This window comes from Phragmites australis, chromosome 16, assembly GCF_958298935.1.
Source record: "Phragmites australis chromosome 16, lpPhrAust1.1, whole genome shotgun sequence".
NCBI lineage: Eukaryota > Viridiplantae > Streptophyta > Magnoliopsida > Poales > Poaceae > Phragmites > Phragmites australis.
The window spans coordinates 9,273,471-9,291,221 of NC_084936.1; the positions used below are offsets into that span (position 1 = coordinate 9,273,471).

Sequence of the window (17,751 nt, forward strand, 5' to 3'; positions counted from 1 at the left end):
ATTATTCAATTCTGTATCCGTTAAAATACGAATATAGATATCCGTATCCGTATTCGTTTCTGAAATGGATACTAAAATGGATATATCCGAATTCGTTTTCGAAATTCGGATTCAAATGTGGATATCCGAATTCGAGATATATCCGATTCGTATCCGTATCCGTCAACCAGGGAACCAAATTTTGCTAAAGTTTTAGAAATTTCAGATATGAACGAAATTCCAACCCAATCAAATTGGAACAAATTTCAGTCAAATTTCATCAAATTTCAGTTAAATTTGATCAAAAATTTAAATTTCTAACATGAATTTTGAACAAAATTTCTAAAATTCCTGCCCAATCAAATTAGAACAAATTTCAGTCAAATTTTATCAAATTTCAGTCAAATTTTTTCAAAAAATTAAATTTCCGACCTGAATTTCGAAGATCGAGTAGATATCCGAATGCGGATTCGTATTCAAACTATCCGATTCGTATTCGTATTTGAGGATATCCGAATCCGTATTCGCATTCGGATTAAAATATGGTAAATCGTACTATCCGAATTCGATTCCATACGTATTTGATCCGTTTCCATCCCTATATGGAGACACGGTGGTAATTAACTAAATTACCAAGTCAGGTAGTCCTGCAAAGGTAATAAATGCAGCAGTAAACCAGATTGTGCCACAGGAGGGCAGTGTTTACCAATACGTCGAATACCGGTCGGCATTTGTGAATTTCGGTCAATTCGCTACGGTTCAATAATCAAAACCGTTGGGGAATTTGATCAAATTCAAATTTTTGGCAAGATTTGTCTAAATTTTACCGGTTTTCATCAGTTTCCAAGCAGTATTCGCAAAAACTAACAAAACCACTGGGAACCAGTTTTCGAGCCAAGTTCGGTTCTGAAACCCTACAGGAGGGACAAGACCAAACTGCAGTTCACACTATGAACTGCACTGCACATTCTAAGCACTAGTCACTACTGATCGCATAAACGAAAGAACATGCGAATAACACTCTTGTCTGTAAGTCCAGAAGGACCATTTCTTCCAGGGATCTAAGGTAGCTACATTGCCCTTCTTCATACCGTAGGGTTACATTTTACGCTACAGGTAACTATTAGAGGTGACCGGGTTAGCCATATGTAGGAGATGCTCCTGCACAACATACTGCATAGACAGCGCCTAGACTCGGGCTACCGTGGCAGGACGACATTATCACATGACGTGCCTTGCTGAACTGAAACTCGATACAGACATGTTTTTACACCTCGGAGGACGCCTCGCGCTCACCATCCAGACCACTTAGCCTCCTGCCGTTGCGGGGAATCCATAAATTGAAGGGTGTTGTTGGAGTGAACAGAAGAGAAGCTAGGGAAAGGAAATAAATCAAATCACCTTGGTTTATCCGACTTGGTGAAGTGCTTGGACATGATGGATGCCTGCAGATTCAGTCCCCAAAAGTAAGGTTAGTCAGGAGTTAGCTGTTGGCTCTTGAAGTGGATACAACTTTATGCATCTGAACTATAAACAGAAGTCCATACAGTACAGTGTTGCCAATTACCATGTACAACATCACTGTCGTTCAGAAGTGGTAACAAAAGCTATAAAAACTACAAACCTGCTCTTGGATGATGCTTCTAGCTTCGACTAGTTGAGCTTCGAGCTCAAGCTCACGCTCGGTGGCCTCAGAGGTTACTTCAGCTCCTTTTTGAGCATCTTGAAGTTGTGTCATTCGTTCCTGGTATTAATCAGAAGTGAACACATAATGAAAATAGTTATGCATACTGAAACATCAATTGTAAGAAGGGGATATACGTCTCAATTGGGTGGTTCCTACCTTGATTGAAGCCATTTTTGTGCGCAAACTCTCTTCTATCTGGTCTCTGGCCATGTGAAAGGGCAAGTCAAAGACATCCTACCAAGTGGAAACAAAAAGAAATCAAAGAGTGATCATGTGACTCCAACTAAGCAAAAGTTTTCTGACAGAAGGAAAAGGAAAGAGAGTGTGATTTAATACATGGCAGAGAACCATGTGAAATCAAAGGAAAAAAAGGATCCAATGCTAAAACATGTAAAGATTGGTCACACATACCGTCTTGCCACCCAGTGGGGAATGAGGAGACACTGCCTCCTTTCTTCCATTGACAGCAACAGTAGGCTGTGATGATCCATTCGGAGCATTGAGAAACTCTCGCATGTCCATCTGAAGGTAAAACATTATAACTCAGATCAACACACTGTTTAATACTGATAAGATATATGACACTGATGACTTGAAAATTAAAATGCTACTGCAGTTTCTTGGCCTGTCAAATAACAACATTACAGAAAAAAAGTTGTACAAAAGTAAAACTATATAACAGTTACGTACAAAGCAACATTACAGTTATTTTTCCAGGCAGACCAACGAAGTAAGCATAACAGTTATGAAATCTAAGGAATATCTAAAGAATATTGAAAAACATGTGCAACATGAAATCACCAATATGATGGGGAATCCAGTTACACACACATAACAAACAAAAGCAGGGAGTAAAATTTGAAATTTTGTTTTGTTTTTACCTGCATTGAACGTAACAGTGCTCGTAAATCAGCATTCTCTTGAACCAATTCTTGCTTCTTCACTTCATATGCATCAACCTGAATGTGCACTCAATGTACTTTAGAATATTTCAATCAGGTCTGTGTTTCAAAAGTGCATTACTGCTTACAATCATTTTGTAATAATCATTGTCATTCTTTTTCCCGGTCCATGTTCCGCGTTGCCGTCCTTCTTTCTGTTAAATTAAGTAACCGAATCATCAAATAAAGACTCGGATACAACAAATAAAGTAGCACTACAGATTAACAATCAAGAAGATTCATAAGCATATCACCTGCAACAAGTTCATTATTTCCATTCCAGAACGGGATGATTCCTTTTTCTTCTCCATCAATACCTGGTTTAGCCTCTCCTGCAAAATAGACACAGATACTTTCAATGTCATTGCTGCGCTGTCTATTGCAGCATCATCTTTGAAAGGTACAAAACTTGCCTGCAATTTTATGTATTCCTTCTCTTTCTTCTTCATTTCATGTAGTTGCTGGGTGCGTACTTGCTTGCAAAACAACGATGGCAAATCAGGACATGTTCAAATCATGCCATCACCAAACATTGATGTAATTCTCCGTAAACAAAGAAATCATACAAATGGTTAGGGTGGTTTTCAAGGGAAAGGAGTAAAATAAGGCAGTCTAACCTGATTTCCTATAACCATTTTCTGAAATTCATCACGTTCCTGTTGCAACTTATCAATCTGAGCTTTCAAAGCTGCAGTGTTTTTTGCCTCCTGGTAATTGAAAAGAATTTAGGATTCCAAGAATGGTAAAGAGTCCAAACAGGAGTTGATACAAGAACAAACCGTTCGAGTAAGAGTAGCTAGCTCCCGATCTTTGGCTGCTAATTGAGCATCCATTCTTTCAATCTTGGCTTCTAGCCTCGAAATATCAGACTGCATGCTGAATATTGTGTACCATTAGTCATGGAGCCGTTAGCCATATATCTCATGCTGATCAGGTGAAGCAGCATTTGGTAAAATCTTCCAAATGCTGCAATCAATTGCATTAACGCTGCCACCCAACTGAATGGCATGAATGTATAATGTAACGCCCCAGTTTCCGCCGGGCCGGCCCACCCCCCCCCCCCCCGGGCACGCATGCCTCGTTCTTGGACCGAAGCCAGATGAGGGCCCAGCCCTCTCTTCCTCTCGCCGACGTGCCGGGCCTGTTAGTTATCCTGCTCTCATTGCCGCCCATGACCTCCAGCGCACGCCTCCACCCCGCGCCCCACGACTCTGCAACTGTTCCCTCTCCCTCTGCATTATAAAGCAGCCTACAAAACACCGATATGTCCCTGATCGAGCGTATATGTATCGGATACGGTATCCGATACGGATACGGCTCCGATACGTATCTGTCGCGTATCCGAAAAAAAGAAAAATTGGATACATGCTGGATACGAGAGAGGAGGAGACGGAGATGACGGAGGGGCGAGAGGAGGAGGCGACGACGAGGGCGATGGGGCATAGGAGGCGGCGGGCCGACGGGGGCAAGGAGGCGGCGGCGGGAGCGAGGGGAGGCGGAGGCGGGTCGGCAGGGGCGAGGAGGCGACAAGTGAGAGAAGGCGGAGGCGGCGGCGAGGGGGAGGCGGAGGCGGGCCGACAAGGACGAGGAGGCGGCGAGCCAACGGGAGCGAAGGGGAGGAGGCGGCAAGCCGACTGAGGCAAGGAGGCGAAGACAGGGGCGGGGGCGACGAGAGGCAAGAGGTGGCAGCGACGCCTGGTGAGGAATCAGAGGGGGGTTATTTAGGGTTAGGTAGATGGGTTGGATGCCTATATGGGCTGAATAACAGTCCAATACCTCTAACCTTTTATTTTTTATTTTTGTTTATTCTTATTAAACAAGTGATGTATTTTCTGCTATTATTATATGCACCATATTAATTACTTTTAAAAAAGTCAAACGTATCCACGTATCGGGTTTCTTAGGAAAGTAGTGTATCCACATATCCGTATCGACTCGATACCGATACACGTATCTGTATCGGTGCTACCTTGAAAGCAGCTTCCACCGCATGTCGCCACCCCTCTTCCACACCCTCTCGCCCGAGAAACCACAACCCCACCGCCTTTCCCCTCCATTGCCGGTGAGGACTCTGCCACGTGTCGCCCGTCGCAGCCGAGCCCTCCCCGACGCGTCTGAGGCAGCTGTCGGCTTCGCAGGAGCGTGAGGAAGCTTCCCCGACCCCCGTCTTCCTCTCTCCGCCGCCGGAACCATGTCCCCGTCTACTCCTCATCGTCGCTGAGCAATCCTGAGCCGCCCCGACGTGAACTTGCCCCTCAAACAGGTTCACCATCATCTCCTCCCCTAGTTCCGCCGCTCACCGTCGACGTCTGAGCTGCGCCGCACCGTTTCCACCATCGTCTGATCTCGCCGCCATCACCACACATCGCCGGATTTGAGGTAGGCCCAACTCCTGTCGTCCAATCTTGCGTGAAGGGTCGAGATTAGAACGTCAACTTACCCTTTCGCGATTTAGATCTCGACCGTCCCATCAAAAACATGCGCTCAAGATTTAAATAGCCTTCGACCCAGTCAGCCTTGCCACGTTAGCATGCCACATCAGCATTTTGTCCTACATGGCGGTCCAGTCAGCACAGTCGAGCTAAGTCAGCAGCCTAGCCAGCCGATGACATCATGTTGACGTCATAATTAGGGTTTTGTAGTTAAAAATTATTAGTTAATTCTTTTAATTAGGTAATGTTGCATATAGGACCCTAGACTTTTTTGTTTTCACAAAAATACCCATGTCAGCCACTATTTTTACATTAAAGCCCTTATATTTTCCTATTTTTGCATTTACACCCCTAGATTTACTATTTTATTACAAACTAGTCCCTAAACTTTGTTGTTTTTACATTTAGCCCCATGTAGTTTTATTTATTTACATATAGGCCCCTAAACTTTTACATTTTTACAAAGAGTCTAAACCTTTACCTTTTACATACAAAGCCCTAAATTTTACAAATAAGCCCCTAGACCTTTCTATTTTTTACCAAATAGTCCATGTTCTTTTACAAAAAGACCCATGTAGCTTTAAAACCCTTATTACTTTTTCGTTATAGCTCTGTTTTAGACGATTCTTGCGCTCACGCGATCGTAGTGACATGCACTTTCTGTTAGTAAGCTTGTTTTAACATTTTGTTATGGTTTAGTATATTGTTATTAGTTATTTGTACTTGCTTGTTTCCGGTGTTCGATAATGCAACAGGAGACAAGCAGTGTGTGAGCTTGCAAGAGCAAACCTTCGACGTTTGTGAGCAACCTGTTGTTGAAGGCAAATGTCCTTGACCACTTCGATCCCGTTGAAGGCAAGTGTCTTTTAATTCTATCGTATGCTTGTTAATATGAATCTCATGGCTAGGGTTTACTAGTATCTTCTATGACTATCCTTATCACCTGAGTTGGACTTTGTATGTCAAGGGTAGATTTGCTTTGCTCCTCAGTCATGGATATGGATGAGTTACTTAATAACTTGATTAACTGTCTATGCTTTTGAACCGGATTGGGTAATCCTTTGTAGCAACATGAGTCATAGGGATCTAGGCAGCTTGGTTTGGTTGGTGTCACATCCCAAAATCCGTAATTGCGTAATTAAGCAAAAATATGCTTTTTAAGCATTATGTTTAATTTTGCATGATTTTGCTGTGTAACAGTAAAGCAATTCGTTTAAAATCATTTAGATGAGAGAGAAAATTGGGAGAGAACAGAATATAAATTGCATTGAAAATACCGATTTTCTCTAACATGTGGGCCCCACAAGTGACCTCACCATCCCAACCACTCAAGTGGGCAGCCCCAACTGCCCTCTCTCTCTCCTCCCTCACTCCCCACGCCCCCACCGTGCAGCACAGCAACTGCAACAGCCCCCTCTCACTCTCCCCTCTTAAGCTCTCTCACTCTCCCTTGGATTTCTCTCTCTAGGAGCAAGGCCAAGGTATGCATGTGGTACCAGTGCATTCTCTAGCTCATGAGCTGCTCATCTATCCAATCTATTTTCGTTTTCGTGGAAGAATCGAGTAGTTCTTGAAGTTCTTGAGTTTTTTGGAGCAAAAATGGAGTTTTGGACAAATATGAGCTCTAGAATCGTGTTGCTAGTTGATGAGTAAGTTCCAGAACCCTTGGATTATCCCTAACATGTTCCCTTTAGGCTTGGAAAAGATCGCAACTCGAATCGACCAAAAATACACTCGAGAGCAGTTTTCTGGGCTGACCCTGATATTCCAGCCTCATCCGGATACTCCGGGTTCAGCAGAAATCGTTCGTCGAATTGTGTTTAAAATTGGTTAGGGTTTAGGGTGCAAGTTGGGTTTAGAATCCTTTGGATAGGACATATACACGTATGTAGCACAGATTTGTAAAGTGAGTCGAATTAACCGAGGGAAAAGTTGTCGAAGAACCCAAATCTGTATCACCCGGATAATCCGAGTAAGCCCGGAGACCCCAGTTAATTGCATTAACGAATAAACGATAGCATCTCCCGGAGCCTCACCCGGAGTGTCCGACACATCCCGGATAGTCCGGACCAGCCCCGAGGTTCCGGGTTAAGTTAAAATAGTGGCTAACCGAGCACCTTCAGCGAAGGATGGCTCGGAGGCTCCGGGTCAGTCAAGTAAAAGGCAGAAACCGAGCGCCTCTTCAGGAGGTTCACCCGGAGGGTCCAAACCCGGATACTCCGAACCAACCCAGATACTCCGGATGGCTGTTAGTTTCTATATTTCGCTTAGATCGTTTAGTATTGCATTGTTTCGCATGTCTTATACTTCTAGCATGTTGGTAAGCACTGTGGCATACCTTGTTGCATTCACTCATGCTCATCATTGCATGTGCTCTTCTTTAGTAAACAAGGAGCCGGAATGGGAGACGACCGTGATCGAAGACGACTCCAATCTTCCGGATTTCTGCAAGTGTTGTGTGGGTAACTATAGGCAGCTACCTAAGCAGCAAGGCAAGCAACTTAGCATATTGCACATTTGTTCAATTGAATGAAGTCTCAAATTGATAAACTATACTTATGAATGTTTCATATGTCGAGTCTAGATCGGGTACAAATTGATAGATCCTATGTTGAATGCATTACTTCTTCCTTGAATTGTTGTTCATATTTTTCTTGTCGCCTTGAGTATGTTGTTGGTGTCTAGTTTACAAGTTAAATCGAAATGCTTAGCAATGCATAGGTCATTCGGTAAAAGTCGAGCGATGAATTGTTTCATCGTTCCATCGTTCGCGAGCATAGGCGTTATTTACTTTCATAATGATCACAATGTTGGTTATGGATTGATGATGTTAGACGAGTGGTGAGTATGAAACGAGATGTGGGCGATGCTAGAGGTGTTATCTGCTTCGGAGGAAAGTCCTGGGGGTAGACTGGGAGAGGATCCCGAACACCGTAGATCGCTTGCGTCATTTAAGCACCGCATCGGTGTAGTCGGCTTTAGCACTTACCTTACTCACCACATGCTGATCTAATGGTAAGGCGAGCCGACTACCTCTGTAGCTGTGATTATTTGGGCGTGAACATCGACGGTGTGAGCGAACGAGCTTGTAAGAGGTGCTAGTTTGCTCCGGGAGTAGTTCTAGTACCTCCGCATCGAGCGATGTATGATCCAAATGGCTGAGGCTTATTGGGAAATGTTAACATGAATACCCCTTGTATGGATCTGTGTGGTATGTAAAACGTATAGTCCTCAAGTCGTGTAGGTCCAGGAGTATCCCCTGCAGGGTGTAAAAGTATTTCAAAATGTCGCGCTCTCGGTCATGAGCATGCTTCTGTCCCTCTGCATCGATCGTAGAGTTTTCGCTTGTGGTTGATGGTTGAATATGTGGGAGATGGTTGAGTTGATCTTTGTTGCATGTATGTTCATAATGGTTCCAATTATTTATGTTCAGTTGGTTATGGCAGGGTAGAGTTATGTTGTTGTTGGTTAAATTAGTTGCTCACACATATGTGTTCAGGTTGCTTACCGCCTATGTTTAACTTAACCATGCGGCTTTTCCTTGCTAATGGCTCCATCCATAATTCTTAAAGTCGAGCTATGTATATGTGCTCTATATGGTTTAAGTCTTGCGAGTACCTTCGTACTCATGCCTGCGTTTTCAGGTGCTGCTGGTGAGGAAGAGCCGGTGTTTGGCTACTTCGTGCCTACCGATCAGGGTGACAGGCAAGAGTAGTGCATCCTACTCTCGGAGGTCGTGCTTTTGGGGTGGAGCCTAAGGGCATGTGACTCCACCCTCTTTTGTTGTATAAGTTTATGTTTCCGCTGCGTGGTTGTTGTTATCTTTTGTTGTAAATTGTTGAAAATGGTTGCATGTTAAAGACTTGTAATATAAATGTTAATTAATTGCTCTTTCTTAAGCTATATTGTGATGCTAAATGTTGGAAGGCATGTGTTCCGATCTTGGGCACAAAACATATGCCAGGACTACCGGAATGATATTCTGGTTAGTCATCGAGGTTGTAATTATGAATAATGATCCTCCTGGTGATTAATTAGAATATTATTTGGACGATTCCCCACAGTTGGTATGGCTACTGTGTGCACATTGGGTAATGTACGAGTACATGCTTTAGATCTTAAGAATCGATTTGTAAAGTATGTAACCCGACTCAACAGTACAACCACGAGGCTAATATGGGTACGACCTGACTGAATAATTAATGGTCCGCCTAACTCTGTACGCATCAATTGGCTGTTGAGTGGCACAAGAAGGGGCCTCTGCAGTGGATTGAATCATTGTTAGCGGTGAAACTTAATGGGCATATACAGATTAGGAGGCGCTTTAAAAAGACCTTATAGTGAGACCTCAGTTGTATACTCCGGAAGTGTGAAACAACATAGAAATCACGACTCTTGGGTAAAGTTGTACAATCTCTACAAAGAAATAAAACTGATTATTCAGTCGTGCTCATGGTTAAGAGTGGTTTGGACTTCTTCATGATGAGAATCTGGGATGGTTGGTTTTGGTAGTCTGGTAGTGGTGACCCGATGAGTGGGTAGCTAGGTATGAAATACCAGGTGAATTTGGTAGTAAGATGGAATTCGATGAGCTGTACCTTTTACTATGTGTGACAACAAGACTTTAAACCTCTCAAATCATACTTTCCCACACTTGCTAAGTACTCTATGTACTTACACTTTTTCCTTTTTCTTTTCCTTTTTCCCTGTTGCGACCAATTGTTGTTCAGACCCTATTGATGAAGTGGAGTTCTAGGAGAAAGACTTCGACCTGGAGACCCTGTTCTAGGCTGACACTCCTCTGAACAACGCATGTGGTTGATGGAAGACCCGCTATCGCTGGTGGCTTATCTTAGTGTTTCCTTTTGTAATGAATTCTATCGTTATGTAATGATTTCACTTATGACGTCACCGCATATATGGAATATGGTCCTAGCATACATATGGAATTTATCTGGTTTGTTCTTTTGAAACCAGGTGTGACATATAATAGAATGAAGCGAACAATGAACCTATGTTTGTTTACTCCAAAACTGACACGATCTTCTGGTAGAATTGTCTAAATGATGCAACCAACTACATTAACTTTCTCACCAAACTAAATAACATGCATAAATATAGGAAGGGGCAGATAAGAGACTCATGTCTATGTAGATCTAACACTGACACAATGCCCTCCAGCACATCAGCACTGTGAAGGAAGAAGACACTGGACAAATAGTACCATGCAGATGCAACTAATGATGACAAATAGAACAAACCATTTAGTTTTAGGTGCACCTAATTACAAGATAATACATATTTCAAACTGCCGGCAGGTGACAGAAATAGGAGATGTTAACAATAAAAAATTAACATAGGGAGATGAACAAGGAAAAAGGGTGCCCTTTAGGTGGTGACAGGGTTGGCTCATGGCAGAAAGTGGTACTGTCAGGAAAAGAGAAATCTATGGTAGCGTGATGTGAAGGACAACAATATTCCATAATTGCCTGATCTAGTTTTGATTCAAAGGCAGAATTGCACTGTGTAAATCAGACTTCTCAGGCAAGCAAAATCAGGATCCAAGACCTAATGCTAGCTTAAGTCAAACTCAATTCAACATAGCGAAGCCTCATTTCACTACATATGAGATAGATGTATTGCTTGGCTTGGTAGGAAAAGAATAAGGACTAGCATCGAGTACAAAAATTGATTGACAAATTGTACTCGCAAAATTTTAGAAAATGAATCACTACTTAATAGAGTGAATGACAAAAAGTTTGCTTCAATTCCGCAGGACTTTCAACTTTACCAGTATATAGTCTATACAACCAGACTTGGCAAGCATTGATAACATGCAATTTTCGTGATTCAGGCATATTTCAGGTTTCATAATGTAGCATAATCTATACCCTTATCATTAATTAATCTAACAAAATGATGCCATCAACTATCATCATCATGCTCAAGGTCAAGAAAGCAAACATAAATAACAATAATATTGTCAGCTTTGAGGCACAACAAGCATTTATCACTAGTTCACTACCAAGTACCAACCAGTACTATGCATACTATGTCACTAATCTGTGCTACCCTCCAGATATGGTGGACAATTCATAATTAACACTCACTAAGCACATCCGAATTATAACATGAAACATAATTGAAAGAAATAGTGAGGGCAAAGCTCACCGCTGCCGAAGATCATTGGTCGACTCCCGGAACTCAATGTCCCTCTGCCGCTGCTGCAGCAATGCGTAGATGCAGTTGCATGTTCTTGCAATCGAAACCTGCACAAAAGAAACCGCCGAAGTGCAATAAGTATACAGATACACTTGATACAGAAAAGAAGTTGCATACATGGACTCCGAAAAGAAGTTGCTCTGTTCTACCCAGGAGCAGAGGATGACCAAATTCACAATGTACTAATATTTTACAACAGTATATCAGTCGAACTGACAAAAATAGCAGGAACAACAGAACATTCGACGATCGCAGTTCTACTGGAGAAAGAACAAAGATAGAGGACCGAAATTTCTTTGGAAAAGCACGGTCAAAACCCAGTAAGTTACCCGGATTAGGCAAAGAAAACGCTAGAACTTGCAAAATGAAAAGAAGCAAATAAAGCAGTTATCTAGCAAAGCGGACAAAGCCGAAATACCAGAACAGTTAACACATTGGCCTTGAGAAATTGTTAAAATAAATAAATAAAGAGAAATTGGCAACCTAAACCGCAAGGGAAATCACTTAAAACCCACGAAAAATCAGAAGTAAACAAACCGGCGCAACAGAAATGCACAAACGGGAAGCGGTGAGGCGAGGGAGAAAGAGGGAGAGCAAACCGGATCGGTGGCGAAGAGGTCGAGCGATGCCGGGAATCCGAAGGTGACGAGCGTCTGGTTGAGGTACCTGGCGCAGTGCTCCAGGTTCCCCGCGTTCGCGAACGCGCCCCCGTCACTGCAGTCACACAGTCAAACCCCAACGCCATCAAAACCAACCACCTCGAAACCCCACGACGGGAACACGAGCGAGCGAGAGAGTGAGAAGGGGGACCGCGACGACACTCACCTCATGCCGGCGTGCGAAGGCGGCGGCTGCAGCTGCTGCGACGAGGCCTGCATTGGAAGGATGTCAGAGGCGGCGGCGAGAGGAGGGCAGCGGATCTGGGGCTGGGGGCTAGGGTTTTACCCGGAAATCGAAGCGCAACGACGAGGACATCCACAGACAGAGAGATCTGGGAGTTGATGGGTGAATGGGGATGGTGAATCGACGACGAGTGGAAGAGATTTGAAATGGTGGCGAGGGGAAGGGGGACGAGGAGGACGGTTGCCAAGGGCCAAGCCGGCAACGGTAAGGTGGGGCCTGGATGTCAGTCGGGAGAGGGAACTTCCAGGGGGGCACTGGGCACTGACTGAGTGGACGGAGCATGTGACGTGTTGGATATAGTAGTCATGAACTGCCGGTGGGCCCACTGAGCTTTGACACAATAGTTCACTTAAATATCATCAGTACATTTATAGCCCTAGTTCTACGAATTTCTAGTTCTAAAAATACTTAAGCTCTAAAAAAAATTTTAAGTTGGAGCTCTGCCAAACAAACTCATATAATCATTGACATAATAATATGGTGTTTGCGTGATTTACTAGGGTTTGTAGGGTGGCGTAATGATATGGCTTCGCTTGTGACATTTGAGGAATAAATTAAATATGCCTATCGTTTCATTATTTGAGCTTTATATTAATATAGTTTTGAATATTCATCATATTTAAATATGTAAAACTAAAGTGGCGAATTCAATTTAATAGTTTTGAAGACTATGAAAATCATTTTTAGAAGCCTCGTGTCATTTTAGGTCCTATTTGACACAGCTCAAATTTATAGGTTTTTGCTAAAAAACGGTTTTTTAAAAGTTGCTTATTGCTTTTGGCATTTGGTTGTTGGCTTTTACGAGAAAATTTTATGTTCTCAGCACATCAAAAGCAAGAAAAATCACTATCAAATAGCTTATTAGCTTTTAGTTTATTTCATCAAAACTAGTTTTTTCAGTTTTTTAAAAACCAACAACAAACCAACCTATTTATTTCAGCTTTTAATTTTTAACAAACAGAAGTCAGCGATAAGTTGAAACAAACAGAACTTTAGAAGTCACGCACCCATCATATCACAAGGCCAAACAATGCTATGGGTACTTGACATAAAATTAGAGTTGCAGGAGTTGACCGATAAAAAACAAATGATAGGGATTAAGTTGCAGGTGTATTTATGCAATTTTCTCTAAGTTATAATACATCGTGCTGGCCATCGAAGAAAATCGGTTACATCTGCAGTCCAGAGGTTTACTAATAAGGTGTCGTGTGTTACTATGACATTCATATTTTGAACGTGTGCTCTATTATTATGATAGCATGAGAGAAAAGAAGAACAATGTGATTTAAAATAGTATATCGTTCAGTAGCAAAAATGATTCTATTAAATTATAATTATGATTTTAGTGATTAATGATAATATAATTATTGGGACTAACATGTTTATCAAGTATATGCTTTAGTAGATCTTATGGATGTAATACATGAAGAAGGCACCACGGTCAGGACAAAGATGGACTGAATTGGACAAATCCCAGATAAGAGAAACCACCGGATAGTCCAGTGCAGAAGAAATTGAATTCATCGGAGCATTTCTGACAAAGGGGGAGAGAAGGCCGAAGACTTCACCAGATAATCCGGTACTCAGCAAGGTGTAGCACCGGAGCTTTATCTACAGAGAAGAGCAAAACTGAAGAAGCTACCAGATAGTCCAGTGTTAATGAAGAAGGTGCACACCAGAGTATTTTGACTCGGGACAGAAGAAGTTGAACTCACTGAAAGGTCCGATGATCAGCAAAAGATATACACCGGTACAATTCTTGCAGAGATAGTTACAGGTATTGAAGATCGGAGAACAACAGACCGTAAGGTCTGGTGATGGAAAGTGAGTGCACCGAAGACTTTACTGGAGCATTTCTTGCAAAGGTGATTACAAAGTGATGAAGAACGAAGATGAACTGACCGGATGGTCCGGTGTTAAGAGGAAGTGCACTGGAGGCTTATACCAGAGTGTTTTACACATAGAAGAAGTGGCGCAGTCTGGCTCATGATATCTCACCGAATTATTTGGTGATGGAGATGAAGTATACACCAGAATATCTAGTATTTAGGATGACTTTGAGTGGGAGTCCAACGGCTAATTTTTGAAGATGTACTCACAGGATGATCCGGTGTTAGTACTATTGTTCTCTCCGGATCATCCGGTGTTAACAGCTTTTCTGAGCTATTGGAAAAGTGGCTAGTTGGCAAGTTTGAGGCTATAAATACCCATCCATTCAGTCATTTGAAGGTGTGGCATGCTGCTAGAGTCCAGAGAAACACTGAGACACTTGAGAAGACATCCAATCCACCAAAGTGCTTAATGTGATCATCTAAAGCAATTAAGCACACGTTTAGTGAGTGATTAGTTCTTATAGGCCTAGAGAGAGTGTTGTTAGGTGATTAATGCCTAGAGAGTGGATCAAGGAGTGATCCTAGCTTGTACCGGGTGGTAAGTCGACGCCTTAGAATCTTGGTGACTCACGAGCACCTTGAACCGGAGTTGCTCAAGCTTGTTGACCCTTCGATTTGGTGTGGAGCGGAGGCAAGACACGTGTACGGGGACACGGAGACCCTTGCCTTGGTGGCTCAAGCTCTGAAGTGAAGACGACGATAAGTGACCAGGAGAGAGGTTAGTGGTGAGACCTTACCTTTGTGGCTTGGTGGCTTATTCGGGTTGAAGCATTGTCTTTATGACTTGGTGACTCAAGAGCCGTGACCAGAAGAGTCTTAATAACCGGGAGAATATCCTTGGTGGAGCTCCAACGTAAACTAGGGGTGATATTCATTCTATCGATACCATGGGATAAAATCTCTTGTGTCGAGTTTATTTTTTGTACCATCTTTACGCTTCCGCATTTATATTCTTACAATCTACCTTTGTGCATTTACTTTCTTTGAATAGTTTGCTAGGATTGGCTATAGATTGCAAACTTTTTGAGCGGTAGAATAGACACACTAGATAAATCTAGAGCACATTTAGATAGAAATTAATATAGGTTTATCTTGTAAAGTTTTTGGAGCTGGTTGGTTTAGACTTTTAAGTGTCCAAATTCACCCCTCTCTTAGGTCGTTACCGATCCCTTTCATGTTCATAGATAACATACGACATACAAATAAATAAATTGTTTTGTGTCAAACATGATATAGATACAAGTAATAAAGTGATATATAACACTATTAAAGAATGTATTTACGAGGTGATGACTTCTTTATAGACAATATTCTTTATTAATGTGCAAGCTGAATCTATGCTAGCATTATTTCTCAGTGCAGTAAGTATTTTTATACTGCTCCTAACAGTTGCTCACGACAGGACAACATATAACTTACGATGGGAGGAAACTGGGTTAGGTAGGTAGATTCGAACAATGCATGTATTTTGGTAGCTTGCAACAGATCCTAAATTTAACACCCCACATGCATTCTTATGAAAATCATATGTATTGTGGTCCTTCTCATCTAAGCTAACAACAACTTTGAGCTAATATATTAGTTTTAAGGCCATCTGATAGTTACATTAGCACTTAATCCAATCTCAGGCTCATGTCACCAACAAAACACACTACTTATAGGCTGGCCTGATCAGGCAAAATTCATCAAAATTTCAGGCTACCTTCAGGTAGCATCTTTACTTATGCGCAACCTCAAGACTGAACGCACACCAATCAAAGTAACAGATCCCAAATAAGAGATTGAACTAACTTGTTCGACAATTAGCTCTTTGCCTACTCGTCCAGTAGCTTGATTATGGTTTCCTTCACTGTACCCTCAGCATTAGTGTCTTCGGAATGGTTCTGGTGAATGCCACTTCCCTTGGCCAAAGGATTTGTGTTGTCACAGCGCCCGCCAGTGTTCTAGTCCCCATTAAAAAAGTGCTGAGGCGATATTGATCTATAGAACACCTTCAGCTGGGAGTGGTGAGGAAGTTGTGCATCCAGCCACTTATCCTGCATTCTGAAATATATCCATGTTAGTATTTACCTATTGACTCAAAGATATATTATCAGGCTAAAGAGTGCAGTTTATGCTATCTCCAAATTCATCTTGGACTAGCTATGGCTATGTACCTCCTCATGAACTAAGAGGCCTCAAACAAACTCTCGCATCTCACGAGCTTCAAGCTGCCATCTAAATTTCAACACTCTTTGAAAGCATGAGTTATTGCTATAAAGAGGCCTCATGTTTTTTTACCTCAACTATGCATTTTTGAAGTTATTGCTATCAAGAGCAATTTCAGAATTTTTTGGAAAAATATTTTGTAAGAGCGAAATCGTAATATAATAATTTAATTCGACAGTTCTTACCAGAAGCTATATCAATCAAGAAAGCATTTACGATATAGATAGAGTTTATGGTACCTACAAGGGGCTATGTAATACAAGCTTGTAATTCATGGTTAAGCCCTTCTTTTGGAGAAGGACATGTGTTAGGACCAGCCTAAGTGCTTCAGCAAAATGCCAGTTACTTGATATAATGTTCCAATCGAATTAAAGTGAATCTTGCCATATGATGAAACTACAACACCAACACTAACCAATATCATGTTCAAGAAGAGGTCCCATCTTAATTTGTTAGTACCGCATATAACAGCCATTATAAATGTTGCTACAGGCACTGCATTTCAAAGCACCTCAAATCAGTACCATCACATAACAATAATACTATATAAGCTCATGGATGGATCTTTGCAGTGCAATATAAAGGGAGTAACATGTGAACACACTCAAGCCCTTGAGCATCTAAATGAAGGCCACATAAATATACAAGTATGACGTGTTGCCAAACCTAAAGAAAAAAAAGGCAACCAAAATCGATGTATGAGTATTATACAAGGGGAAAACATGCTTTGCACACCTGATTTAAGAAACTCTACAGGGGCATTAAGAAATTGACATGCACAATAAGGCACATGATTTAAGTAACAAAGTTATAGTTGGTACAAGGATTCAATTTGCATATCAAGGATTGTGGTATTGCAGTGCACTGCAAAGTTGCCATCTAAATCGCATGCAAAGGGAGGGAATGAACAAATCCTGCTGAGTAAGTGAAGTGTTTTTTTTTTGACACGGTTGTGCTTTAAAAGATTCTAGAACAAATAAGACTAATACATCTATACCTTCCCTTGTTGATATTGACCCTTTAACAAGTTATATGAACAAAAGTAACCAGACCAAACGAAAGCCCATACATAAGGCACTCTTGCACCCATATAGCAACCAAGCGTAACTAAACCTACTACTGTATTTCACCCACAACTGCTCAATTATATGTCCAAATTTACTATAAAACATCTAAGGATAGAACATATTAAGAAAACATATTTACAATATATCCCATGTTAGACTATGGTAAAAGATTATCAATTAATTAAGATACTAAAATGATGAATTTCTAAAACAATTAAAAAAATTGTGCAAGAGCAACAACAATGACCATACTAGTCTGGTTGTGATCTTCGTCAGAAGATGGGTCTTCCCCAGTCCACCTAGGCCCCAAATTCCAATAACTCCCACTAGATTATCCTTTATATACTTCATGTCCTCTTGTAACATTTCAACTTTGGAAGATTGGTGTTCTGTGGATGGATATGGCATGAATTGCTCCTA

The 17,751-nt window shown here is 41.7% G+C and overlaps 1 protein-coding gene across 1 annotated transcript; it reads right to left on the reverse strand.

Annotated features, from left to right (window-relative positions):
- Window positions 1-790: 790 nt before the first annotated feature.
- Window positions 791-12,396, reverse strand: LOC133896006 (uncharacterized). Its single transcript, XM_062336524.1, has 15 exons — window positions 12,207-12,396; window positions 12,087-12,133; window positions 11,861-11,975; window positions 11,211-11,308; window positions 3,387-3,483; window positions 3,225-3,314; window positions 3,021-3,083; window positions 2,862-2,939; window positions 2,697-2,762; window positions 2,548-2,625; window positions 2,078-2,188; window positions 1,823-1,900; window positions 1,604-1,723; window positions 1,381-1,424; window positions 791-1,295 (listed from the first exon to the last, which is right to left on the reverse strand). The coding sequence occupies exons 1-15, from the start codon at window positions 12,234-12,236 to the stop codon at window positions 1,247-1,249; spliced, it is 1,164 nt and encodes a 387-aa protein (XP_062192508.1). The 5' UTR covers window positions 12,237-12,396; the 3' UTR covers window positions 791-1,246.
- Window positions 12,397-17,751: the final 5,355 nt, after the last annotated feature.

Excerpts from the sequence above, each read along its gene's own strand:
- LOC133896006 (XM_062336524.1), bottom strand. The coding sequence starts at position 12,236 with ATGTCCTCGTCGTTGCGCTTCGATTTCCGG. Across the intron at positions 11,976-12,086 it reads CCTTCGCACGCCGGCATGAG|TGACGGGGGCGCGTTCGCGA; the intron begins GTGAGTGTCGTC and ends GTGTGACTGCAG. Across the intron at positions 1,425-1,603 it reads GAAGCATCATCCAAGAGCAG|GCATCCATCATGTCCAAGCA; the intron begins GTTTGTAGTTTT and ends CTGAATCTGCAG.